The 13,472-nt window shown below is 41.8% G+C and overlaps 1 protein-coding gene across 1 annotated transcript in view; it reads right to left on the reverse strand.

Moving 5' to 3' along the window:
* The window catches only part of arid3c (AT rich interactive domain 3C (BRIGHT-like)), a 544,829-nt gene extending 531,667 nt beyond the window's left edge, over positions 1-13,162 (reverse strand). The window contains exons 1-2 of the mRNA XM_073065285.1: positions 12,986-13,162; positions 12,502-12,939 (exon numbers count right to left, since the gene is read on the reverse strand). Coding sequence (XP_072921386.1) covers positions 12,502-12,939; positions 12,986-13,162 — 615 coding nt within the window. The remainder of the gene's footprint in view (positions 1-12,501; positions 12,940-12,985) is intronic.
* Positions 13,163-13,472: the final 310 nt, after the last annotated feature.

Below are 13,472 nucleotides of genomic sequence, written 5' to 3' on the forward strand. Positions count from 1 at the left end.
ATTTTGCAGAATAAAAGAGCTGGGCAAACAATGGCTGCCTTTCAGTCCAAAGTTAAAATGGAAGGGAATAACATTGACATGCAAAACTAGATGGAAGTACCACCAGAGAATTAAAAAGTATATATTAAAAGGTAACCAACTGACTGCATCTGATGAAGAGTCCAGCTTGAAATGTCAACCCTTCATTCCTTTCCATAGATGCTGCCTGACCTGCTTCCTGCAGCATTTTGTGTGTGTTGCTCTGGATTTCCAGCATCGGCAGACACGTGTGTGTGTGTGTGTGTGTGTGTGTGTGTGTGTGTGTGTGTGTGTGTGTGTGTGTGTGTGTGTGTGTGTGTGTGTGTGTGTGTGTGTGTGTGTGTGTGTGTGTGTGTGTGTGTGTGTGTGTGTGTGTGTGTGTGTGTGTGTGTGTGTGTAACTGAATCATCCTGTTTTAATCCAGTTGTTCCTTCACAGATATCTTCACACTGGCATTCAGTACAGGGATCGATTACTCTGATCTCCTGCCCCTTTATATTGATTGAATGCCCTCTTTACATTTTATGTGGTAGTGAGATAGATTAATGCTGTCTTTATACAACTCAACTGCTTTCTGAATTGGTTCTGCAACATTGCCCCAGTCCGCTGGTGTAATTAAATCTATTCCATTTTATAACATGACATGAATTCTCCAATCCCTGATATCTAACAATCCACATTCCAACTTCCACATCCACAACTGCCTGAGAGTCATTGTTTACAGCCATGTTCTGTTGCTGTGACTTCCTGAATGGCTTAAAACAAAACTTTATTGGTCTGCAGAGATATCCTGAAACTCAGCCACAAAATAAGATGCCAGTACAGCTGTGGAGAGCGGAAATGCACGAGATTCTGCAGATGCTGAAAATCCAGAACAAATCAAGCAAAATACTGGAGGAACTGAGCAGGTTGTGGATCATCTATGGAAGGGAATAAACAGTCAACGTTTCAGGGCAAGACCCTTCATCAGGGCTAGAAAGGAAGGGAGAAGAAACCAGGATAAATGCAATTGGGAAAAGAAGAAGGAGCTCAAGCTGGCAGCCGATAGGTGAAATTAGGAGAGAGCAAAGGAGAGAAAGGGATATGAAGCAGGAAGCTGAGAGGTGATAGGTGGAAAAGGCAAAGGGCCAAAGGAGGAGGAATTTGATAAGAGAGAAGAGTGGACCATGGGAGAAAGGGAACAAGAAGCACTAGAGGGAGGCCCACCTTCCCTCTCATATGGTTTCACCAATCAGCTGCCAGCTAGTACTCCTCTCACACCTTTTTATCCTGTTTTCTTTCCCTCTCCTTTCTCAGCCCGAAACGTTGACTATTTATTTCTCTCCATAGATGCTGCCTGATGTGCTGAGTTCCTCCAGCATTTTGTGTGGTGCTCTGGATTGAAGAAACTCAGTACAGGAATGACACTCTGAATGATTACTTACCCAAAATCAATTAGAACTAAGGGTAAACTCTCACCCTAACAACAATGTTCACAACCGTCGGCCAATATATCATTGTCTTATGTTCTAGTGAAAATGATCTCTTTACATGGTGTTGATGCCTTCAGAGACTGAAGTTCAATATCATTCTCAGGATGGCCTGTCAGCAGGAGTGCAAGATTATAAGAGTATTTTTTTTAAACATTTCCTGTAATACTGATGCTGTTCTCCTTTTATGTAGAACCTAGAACAGTACAGCACAGCCCAGTTCAGGCTTTTCTGCCCATAATGTTGTGCCGACCTTTTAACCTACTCCAAGATCAATCTAACCCTTCCTTCCCACAAAGCCCTCTAAGAGATTTTCAATGTCCCTAATGTACCTGCCCTTACCACCAGGCTTGACAATACATCATTCATTGTGTAAAATACCTACAGTACCTCAGACATCACCCCCCATACATTCCTCCAATCACCTTAAAAGTGTGCCCCATTGTATTAGCTACTTCCACCCTGGAAAAAGATGTTGGCTATCCGCTCAATCGATGCCTCTCATCTTCTTGTACACTTCTATCAAGTCCAATCTCGCTCTACCTATCCTCGTAAGTCATGCTTTCCAATTCTAGGCAGCATCCTGGTAAATCTCCTCTGCAACCTCTATAAAGCTTCCACATCCTTCCTATAATGAGACCAGGACTGAATACAATACTTCAACCAGAGATCTGTATATAGATCTGTAACACTACCTCACAACTCTTGAACTCAATCTGAATCACGAAGTCCAACACAGCATATGCATTCTTAACCACCTTATGAACTTGCATGCCAACTTTGAGGGATCTATGAATATAGACCACAAGGTCCCACTGTTCCTTCGTACTGCTATGAATCCTGCCATTAATCCTGTACTCTGCCTTGGAAATATGTCCTTCCACAGAGTATCACTTCACACATTACCAGATTGAATTCCATGTAAAGAGACTGGCTTCAGATGTTGGTGAAGGAGGAGAGAATAGCCCCCCACAATTACTTCCCTCAGTCCCAAATCTTAGTCTGATAGCGCAGTTGCAGACACAGAGTTTCCACAGCTTTACTTTATCATCACTTCACAATGGGAAACCCATGTAACTTGTACCAAATATACTTCTGGAGCATAAGACCATGAGTCATCGGAGCAGAATCAGGTCATCTGGCCCATTGAGTCAGCTCTAGCATTCCATCATGAATTCCATCAGGGATGTGATGTTGAAGCTCTATAAGGCACTTGTGAGACCACACTTGGAGTATTGTGTGCAGTTTTGGCTCCTTATTTTAGAAAGGATTTACTGACATTGGAGAGGGTTCAGAGAAGATTCACGAGAATGATTTCAGGAATGAGAGGATTACTGTATGAGGATCATCTGGCATCTCTTGGGCTGTATTCCCTGGAGTTCAGGAGAATGAGGGGGGATCTCATAGAAACATTCCGAATGTTAAAGGGCCTGAACAGATTAGATGTGGCAAAGTTATTTCCATTGGTAGGGGATTCTAGGACAAGAGGGCACAACTTCAGGTTTGAAGGACATCCTTTTAGAACTCAGATGTGGAGAAATTACTTTAGTCAGAGGGTGGTAAATCTGTGGAATTTGTTGCCAAGAGCGGCTGTGGATGCCAAGTCATTGGATGTATTTAAGGCAGAGATTGATAGGTTCTTGATTAGCCAGGGCATCAAAGGGTTTGGGGTGAATGCAGAGGAGTGGAGATGACTGGAAGAATTGGATCAGCCCATGATTGAATGGCGGAGCAGACACAATGGGACGAATGGCCTACTTCTGCTCCTATATCTTATGGTCTTATTTACTATCCCTCTCAACTCCATTTTCCTACATTCTCCCCATAACCGTTGAAGCATTTATTTATCAAGAACCTGTCAACCTCTGCTTTAAATATACCTAATGATATCCTTGTGTTGGCTGTTGATTTTAGTGATGCAGTTCACTCTATATTTCAATGTACTTTATACTTTAAATATACCCAATGACATGACTTCCAAGGCCACCCTGAATTCCACAGATTCAATACCCTCTGGCTAAATGAGTTCCTCCTCATCACCTGGTCTCATTATGGGAAGGATGTGGAATTGACGTCCCTTTATTCTAAGGCTCTGTCCTCTGGTCCTAGACTCCCCCCCCCCCCCCCCCACAGGAAATATCTTCCCCACAACCACATCCACATCCACATCTAGGCCTTTCTATAAAGAGTCATTGGGAAGAAGTTTTTAGAATTTAAACCCTGTTTAGTTTTCAGGCTTAGTGACAAGTTTATATTATCAACAGTGGCATAACAGTAAAAAAAGATGGCACCTGAGAATAGCATCTTTTTGCATGAATCTCCCAAGGGAATCATTAATTACACTTTCTCAGAACCAAGACAGCTGAAATCTGCAGCCACAGACACTCCATAAGGTAGGCAGTAAAGGAAGCTGAAGATCCACGCTCACCATCTTAGGAATAGCTTACTCCCCTCCACCGTCAGATTTCTGAACAATCCAATCCACTTTCACACAGTGTGTTTATTTGTTCGCTTATTTATTTATGTGTTTATTCATTAATTCTTGGAACTTATGGTAATTTTTATGTATTGTATTGTATTGTACAGTTGACACAAAACAACAAATTTCATGACATTTATCAGTGATAATAAACCTGATTCAAAATCCATTTTTTAATTTTATGTCTGAATCAAGCAAGCGATTGCTTGTATTGAGATTATGCATTATTCTAGTGCCTTCCTGAGTAAGACAAGCAAAAGGCAAAAGTAACACACACAAAATGCTGGAGGAACTCAGCAGGTCAGGCAGCATCTATGGGAATGAATAGCAGTCAATGTTTTGGCCCGAGACCCTTCTTCAGGACTGAGAAGGAAAAGGGACGATGCCAGAATAAGAAGGTGGGTGATGGGGAGGGTAAGGAAGATAGCTATTTGGTAATAGGTGAAGCCAGGTGGGTAGGAAAGATAAAGGGTTAGGGAAGAAGGAATCTGATAGGATAGCAGAGTAGACCACAGGAGAAAGGGGAGGAGGAGGGGATCCAGGGGAAGATGTTGAGCAAGAGAGAAGAGATAAGAGGCCAGAGTGGGAAATAGAAGAAGAGGGAGAGGGAAGGTGGTTTCACCATCTTCTCTCAGATGGCATCAGCACCATTTGTTGCACCTGGATTCTCTTGGTTTCCACCCTTTTAACGGGGGCTGTTTATTCTCTCCACAACTTCCTCTGCCTTGCAACTTAAAACAGGCTTGTTTCCTCACTTTTCTCAGTTTTGGTGAAGCATTAACTTGCTTTTGCTTGCCACTGATAGAGCCTGACCTGCTGTTTCCAGCATTTTCTGCATTTATTGTGCATTATCCAATAAAGAAAACGTACCACTGCTGCTTCAGGGAGTCAAAATCAGCCTAAAAATGAGGCAGAACTGAAACTGATATCAGAAGGATTTAATAAATAGGAGTGGTTAATAAAATGGCCTTAAAAGGAGTGATAAGGCATTAAGAGTAGAAGAGTTACATAGAAAGAGCATTTCAGATCAGGGGACATGAAGACCTGAGGCAAGTAGTTGAATGGGATTCAGAAAAAATGTAAAATTTTCAGCAGGATGCGGTGCTGACAAAGATTAAACAACCGAGGAAGTTGATACCATGAAAGGATTTAAATAAAATGGTGAGAATCTTAAATTAAACAGTCAGGAGGCAACAAAGATCAGCAAATAATTTGCTCCAAAACTCTAATTATCCATTTCCCATTTTAACTTCCTTGCCTATATCTAACTATTCCTCCTTTCCAAAAAGCAGCAACAGTAGTACGGACACTGTTCAGAAAATGTGTTTAAGCAGAAGTGCTCTTTTGAAATATTTTTTCCAAGTAGATATCAGACTTGCTGTATCTCACTGTGTAGGTGATAACTATGCACTGGAAACCTGTCACCTGTTCATGTCATTTCCTTCATTATGATTCAGTCACACTCATTTGCTTCAACCAGTCAGAGTGGAGATGGTAAATGTAGTGCTTGGACTAGAAGAGATGTTGTTAGTTTCTTTCAGGCATCATACTATCTGCTTCTGTTTTATGGTATTATCCAATGACCAAATTGATTAATGACAACTCAACTGCAAATACGCAAGAGCTTGGTCAACTCCAGAATTTGTCCATCCTGTTGAAAGAGAGGGTGGTGGGGTGGAGTTATGTGTCTACCAAAGAAGATGAAAGTCCTTCCCTGCACTAGACTGCAAGTCACCCTGGGCAAGGTGTAACACCTGCTTAGTCCACCAATCAGTATCACATGAATCCATGGGAGCAGGTGGTGGATGGCTGTATGAGCAGATGGTGCATATGATGTCCTGATTATGCGACCACTGATGCCATGCAGATAATCTCTGAACAGTATTGATAATGGCAGGAGTCAGCTGTCTTGTAAAGACACTGCCAAGAAGAAAGGCAAACCACTTCTGTAGAAAAATTTGCCAAGAGCAACCATGGTCATGGAAAGACCATGATCGCCCATGTCATACGACACAACACATAATGAACAATTGACTGAAAGACACCTTTCATCTTCTTCATTTCCAGCAGTCACAGGTTTTATTTAGCTCTTTATTTCTAGTATCTGGACCACAGGCAATGTTGAGTAGGAAATTTGTTCCCCACTTTAGACTTCCAGCCTCACTCTCCTTGCAATTACTCCATTTACCCAGGGAGCCACAGAGGCTCATAGCTGGATCGGGCTTGAACAAGACTGGCAACTACAGCCACCTTGTGCTGGTCCACTATCTGCCACTGCCTCCAGGGGATCCATTAACCTGGAAGCCAGGATGCTTGCTGTGAGGTGGACTGGTCTGGATTTGCTAATATCACATATCCCAAAATATAGTGATAAACTTGTCTTGCACACTTTTCAAATGATTACACAGTTCATTGACCTAGAATAAGATAAAGCAATAACAATGCAGAATAAAGTTTAAAAGCTTTACTGAGGCAACAAAAAGTGTAGACAGGTTCCGTAGTGGGGAGGCTGGTTCCAGTCATGTGCTGAGCTGTGTCCACAAGTCCCTGAAGCTTCTCGCGGTCACATCCATAACAGTTGCCATAGCAATCCGTAATGGTGAGCAGCCACTCAGTCTCAAGTGGTAAATCCGCAGGACGGTCTCACTGAACACCTTAGTGGACTTTGGACAGGCCGTCATTATCAAAGACCTGTGTTTAAACAGCTTTGAGAGATTTGAAAACATTTCAAATGAACATCATAATTTTTAAAAGAAAAATTTTATAAAATAATCCACTAAAATTAATTTAAAAAGTAAAATTTTTAAAAATATAGACAAACACATTTTTAATCAAAGCCAATCAAGTGAATAGGATTGTGCTACTTACCCAAACCATAGCACAGAGATGAGGGGTTGGATACCAATTGCAACAGGTTTCTCAGCTCAGTGTTGGGCTACTGAGCTCAGAAATCAGATGGACTTGTACCTGACCTCTAACTTGTGTCTGGCATCAGCAGTTCAGTGCACTAGCATGAAGTTGCCAAGGTAACTGGAGGAGTAGATTCCATTTTCTATGAGCAGTGTGTGGATCATGTTTTTTATTAAGTAAGAAATTCTGCTAGGGCAAGGTGTTGTAAAGCTATGGAATGAATATCTATCAAAAATTTGGGAAAATTTGCGATGTAAATAAAATTATCCGGCCAAATATCACTATGCTAAATTGCCTCAATAACATGAGTTCAAGGCAGAAGTTGTACATTTTGAGGCAACACAGTAGCGTAGCAGTTTGTGGATCACTTTACAGTGCTAGCAATAAGGATTCAATTTCCATCACTGTCTGTAAGAAGTTTGTATGTTCTCCCTGTGACGGCATGGGTTTGCTCCCATATTCCAAAAACATATAAGTCAGGGTTAGTAAATTGTGGGCATGCTATGTTGCCGCCAGAAGCGTGGTGACAAATGTGGGCTGCCACCAGGACATCCTTGGACTGTGTTGGGCAAAAACGATGTATATTAGTGCCTCTTTTGACATACATGTGACAAACAAAGCTAATCTTAAATTTCTTAAAAACATTGTTAAGAAAGAACTGGTATCTTCAGAACGAAGACACAATGCAAAGTAATCAATCCAATTTCTGCTGCTACTTCCTTTTTTTTTGGTTTTTGAGCCAAATTACATCCAATGTGCAATTCACTGACAACGTTTATCTCACACTTTGCAGATCCACCTCTAAGGACTGTATGTGCAATCTCTCTTTCTCCGTGTGAGGAACAGATACACTGATACAAAAAGCCAACCTCTGTTAACAATTACCTCCTGCTACACTCTCATTTAAGCAACAACTCCGTGTAGTCCTGAGCAATTCTAAATGAGCCTGATGAAAAATACGCAGTAAGGAGAGGTCGGAGAGGGGAGGAGGAACTATTGCAAAATAATCCTAATGATCGGAGATTGTTAGTGCTTCTATTTTCCATGTCAAATTAAGCTCTGTCTATAATTGATACCTGGTACTTTGCAAATCAGAAGCAGATGGCAAAGTAGTTCCTCACTGCTGGAAACTATTTTTTGATAGCTGTGGTTAACAGCCTTGGTTGTTCCTCCTACACCTATTAATATAAAAGATAAAAACAGTGTAACACCAATTCATATGCTTACCCAATCTAATCCATTTACAACTTTTTTTAAATGTCCGTACCTTCTATATTAACCCTTAAGGATTCTTAGAGTCCTGAGAACAGAAAATTAAAATGGAAACAGTAAATTAGTAAGTGTTTTTTTTTGTTTTGGCTTTCTCTCCTGAAAGCTTTGCTTATGATAGCAAATTTCTAGAGGTGTAACTTGAAGAGCATTCTAACTGGTTGCATCATGATCTGGGTTGGAGGGGCCTCTGTACAGGACTGGAAAAAGAAGAGGACGGATGAAAACTCAGTCAGTTCCATCATGGGCACTACTCTCCCCAGCATCAAGGGCATCTTCAACAGGCAATTCCTTAAAAAATATATATATATATCTCCTACAAATGACTGGATATGGCAGGGTTGAGGGACAGCATAAAGGCATAGAGGCCCTCATGGCTGCACAAGAGCAGTGCTGAGCACAAGAGCAACAGAAGCAGGGGTCTATCACACCAGACAAGACCCATGACGCAGACTCCGCAAGGCATTCGCTGAAGCCATCCAACACACAGTAGCAGGGTGCAAGATGCAGGCAGGATCAGCGCACACTGAGCGGCACAACCAAGTTGCAGGAATTGTGTACAGGAACATCTGCGCTGAGTATGGATTGGGCACTCCCAAGTCCAAATGGCAAACAGCCCAGAAGGTAGTAGAGAATGACAGAGCTAAGATCCTGTGGGATTTAGGATTACAGAATAATAAGCAAGTACTGGCCAACCAAACAGATGTAGTAATAGGGGATAAGGAACTGAAGAAGGCAATAGAAATAGATGTGACAACCCAGAATGAGAGTAACATCAGGAAGAAAGAATATGCAAAGCTGGAGAAATACCAGGGTTTGATAGAGCAGATAAAAAGGCTGTAGAAGGTTAAAGCCTGAGTAATCCTGGTCGTGATGGGAGCACTTGGAGCTGTGACACTTGGACTGGGAGAGGCCCCAACAAATCCCAGGAACAACATCTGAGATCTCGGTCCAGAAGAACACGCTACTAGGAACAGCAAGGATACCGCGCTGACCCCTCAAGCCCCCAGGCCTCTGGTAGAGGATCCAAGATTGAGATAAAAATATACACACACACCATCTATAAGGGGCGAGAAAAAAAAACATATATACCACTGATATTAAACCCGATTCTGCTGCTGGAGCATTGTCCAGAGCTACCTAGCGTCCTCCAGATATCTTGTCAAGTTACTTTTCTTCACAGTGACAGCAACCAATTTGGTCATGGGAGGCATCGCAACTGACTCCAATCCATTCATGAGCAAACATCTGATTGCTTTCCAATAAAGGCTCACTGGATGATGATCGAGAACAGGAATCTTGCCTTACTTTCCTTTGTTTCCAACCACAGGAGCTGAAGCCGACTACTGTCTTCAGCGAGATCAGCAAACATAGTATCAAACTTTAGACGTTGTGATGTGTATGATGATATCACAAAGTATAATAAAAATCACAGGCTGTTTCTTTTTGTTAGCTGTATAAAATTTTCCACTGGAGTCTCGTAATCCAAAAAAAAATGTGTTCTTTGTAGCTGCTGATACTAATATATTTCCAGACTAATTTCTGGCACCATACTAATACTGTCTTTAATCACACATATACTGAACCACAACAATCATTACAACTCTGCTGTGCGTAATATGTGCAGATATACTATACAAACATGATAATAATTTGAAAGAATCCATATAACAACAGACTAACTAATATCCCAAACATATTTACTATCTGAATCCTGTGATTGGAGAACACCTTCCTCCAGGCAGACTTCACTATATTTTTATGGAACTCCAAGAACTGGATGGGTGGATCAAATAAAATTCTATTTCTCATTTCAAATCAATTCACTTCCCATATTACCTTACTGTAAATTTGACAAATGTCATTGCATGCAAACTCCTGCATCAAAACATCATTTTCATTTGGCATCAACCCTGGTAAGGCTGAACTACATAAGGATTAACTGATAATATCAAAACTACTGAAAGGAAAAGAGCATAAAAAAAGCTGCTGGTGAACTTCTAAAACTGCTCTGTTTTCTCAGTAATGTCGTTCACTCAGCTAGAGTCACACTGTTTTCCTTGGAGAAGTGACTTTTTAACAGTGAACGAATCAGCTCTGTAACAATCACCAATATTTTGAAGTATTTTCTACACATTGTCTTAGTTTTACAGATAACAAACTTACATTTCTGTTACTGGTTAGCAGCAACATGAGAAAAAGACCAAGAATTTATTTTTTAAAATGATTATGAATTACAGGAAAGCCTTCTTAGAATCAACAAGAAACATACAATGTCGCAATGGATCCTAATGATCTACCTCATCTACACTTACCATGTTGCTTATCTACATTACTTGCATTTGCCCATTATCCCTCAGCTCCTCTCAGATCCAAGTCCCCGTCTCTATGCCTTTTAAATATTATATTTGTATCTTCTCTGGTAGCTCATTCCAAATATTCACCACTCTCTGTGTAAAAAACATGCCCCTCAAATCTACTTTAAAATTCTTTCCTCTCATCTTAAAACTATTCCCTTGAGATCTAGACGTCCATGCCTTAGGAAAAAAAGCACCTCTGGACTCCCCTTCCCTGTCCTTTTGCATGCATAAGGACAAAATAAGATTGAACTATACTAGATAAAAGAGAGAACTAAACACATACAATTTGAAGTAGCTATGACAAGACAAAACACTACTCACAAAAGAAATTTTCCAGCTTTATTAATGATTAAATAATGAATATTGAGAATAATCTACAAACAGTAAGATACAAAATGAGCCCCATCTCTTAGAACACAATCTCTTTTAAAGTATTTCATAGGCTACCTGTATGTAATAAAAATATAAGGTTTATCTAATGCAAATTTTACCACTTTTGTCATAGATCACAGCTAAACAAACCTGTTTAATAAAGATACTGATAGCTCATGACAGGTCTGATACATTCTGTTTTTTTATAAGGAACACTAAAATGTGATTCACCCTCTAGTGCATCATTTAAATTACCATAACTCTCCCAGTGCCATTGACAAAGTTGGCAGGCATCAGAGTTAAACGTTATCCCAGCCTCACGTCATATCCATGCAAGTGAATTTCCAACAACAGTTGTTGGATTTCAATCAAGAGTGCACACCCCGGCCAATCTTCAGCTTGCTGGCTACAGAACACTGAAAGAAAGCTGGTGGGCTGAGTGCACGTTATCAGAGACGCAATATAGACCCTGGGCTCAAACCTGTAGCTGTCATTATCTGAACTTTCCAGTGAATTTGGTGAGTTTCCTAGTGAGGTTATCAAATTGTTGCAAACTCTATCCTGGCCCAAAATACCAAACATCTCACACATCACAAGGGAATTAGAACTTTCAGTAGAACGAGAAGTCATCTCTGGCTTGCTTGACCAAATCAAGGTTAAAAGTGCAATATTAATTGCAACAGTAGATTCGTTAGCAAGTTCACTCCTCTCAAAATGAGCAAATGAATAAAACATAATTGACTACAGTTCGGTCATGTGTAGAAGGAAAGTATTAAAACACTGAATAAAATAACATGGAAAATAACATTGGGACTGTAACTGTAGAAAGTTGTACATATTCTTGCTGCCATCAGATCTATTTTTCACACTTGATTAACACCACACCACAGGGCTGGAAGGAAATGCTTTAGTAATGTGTGCTATCGACATCTAGTGACAGAAAATCAATGAGAGAAAATTGACTACAACTTGGTTTGACTTTTAGATGTAAAATATGTAGTAATTAATAATGAGCTTTATTATCAGTTTAATATGCTCTTACACTCAGTCTCCACTATAGATGAGTACAGCATGCATTAGAAATGTTAAACATATTTGAAACTGTTAAGGTGAAAGGGAACATGAAGTAAAACTACCTGTTGCAATATATATGATACACATGTTTACCCAGTGAATATCCTCTGTTTCTTCAATATGATGTAACGTGATATGCAGCACACATTGCCAGTTAAAAGTCTCTGCTCACAATCCATAACTATATTTACATATTACATTTGTTAAGATCTACCTGTCAATCTTGGCTCAAGTTTTCTATTTCAACTAATTTTACACAACCTGTTTCAAATATTATTCGGTACAATTCAGTGTATGTGTGTGCCTGTGAATGGTAAATGACCCATAATGAAACACGCCATAGGTAACGAGAGTATTCTGTTAATCCCTTGTTGCCAACAATAACGACAAAGCAAGAATGAAGCATATCATAGGAAGAAACTCTCACTGTGCCAACTGAATTGACCATGCTGGCCTCATGTGCTGGTGTCCCCTCACAGTGGGCGACAGTGAGATACCGCAGGTGTGTTAGGACAAATAAAACGCCCTGAAGATCAGGGGGCTCGCCTACCTGTTTGAACTGTTCCTCGTAGGTCCACTCCTGTTGCTGGGACTGTGCCTGCTGGGGGATCCCGACTGGAGAGTGAGATTGGCCGGGGAGGTGGTAGTGGTGTTGTCCAAATCTGGAGAGCTGCACGGGGTCCCTTTCAGAGTCTGCCCGGGGGTGGCACCCCGGGAACACGATGGATCTGATCGTCTTCCATCCCTTCCTCCTCTTCCTCCTCCTCCTCCTCCTCTTCCTCCTCTTCTTCGTTCCCTTCTTCCTCGTCCTCCCCGGGCTCCGGATCGCGTCCCAGCTCCTCCTCCACCCCGTCGCCCTCCTCCTCCTCCTCCTCCTCCTCCTCCTCCTCCTCCTCGGATTCGGTGAGTCCTGAGGGCAGGCGGCGGCGGCGGCGCTCCGCTGCGATGAGTGGCCGGGTGGCCCCCGCTCGAGCCGAGCCCCGCGTCCCTAGACCGGCCATGGCCGCGGCTCGGACCGCTGCCAGGGCGGCTGCCTGCTGGGCTGCGGCCAGCTGCTGGTGGACAGCTGCGGTCATCGCTTGCTGCTGCTGTTGCTGGTGCTGCTGGTTCTGGGTGTCGCCGCCGACTCGTCTCGCATCTCTCTCCCTCTCTTTCCTCTGCCTCTCTTCCATCTCCAGCCTAGCCTGCTGCTGCCTCTGCAGGTTTTCCATTACCGCTTCCAACTTCCAGAAGAGATCAGGGCTGATTCCATTAGAGGCCACCAAGCCTTGCTGTTTACAAGATAATCAAAGTAAGAAGGGGGAGCCCAGAAAAAGTCATCCAGACAACGAAACAAAAACTTCCCCTAGCCCCACTAGCACCCCGGTCATATACGTGTATAACGCGGTTTATTTCCAAATTTGCAACACGTTCAAGAGAGGAAATTGACTCAACTTTGTTACATTGTATTGTTAATTTAATCAGAATGGCAGGATGATACTGCATACACCTCGGGAAATGCGAATTAAATTCAACAAAGTC

Source organism: Hemitrygon akajei, chromosome 13 (genome assembly GCF_048418815.1).
Source record: "Hemitrygon akajei chromosome 13, sHemAka1.3, whole genome shotgun sequence".
Taxonomy (NCBI): Eukaryota; Metazoa; Chordata; class Chondrichthyes; order Myliobatiformes; family Dasyatidae; genus Hemitrygon; species Hemitrygon akajei.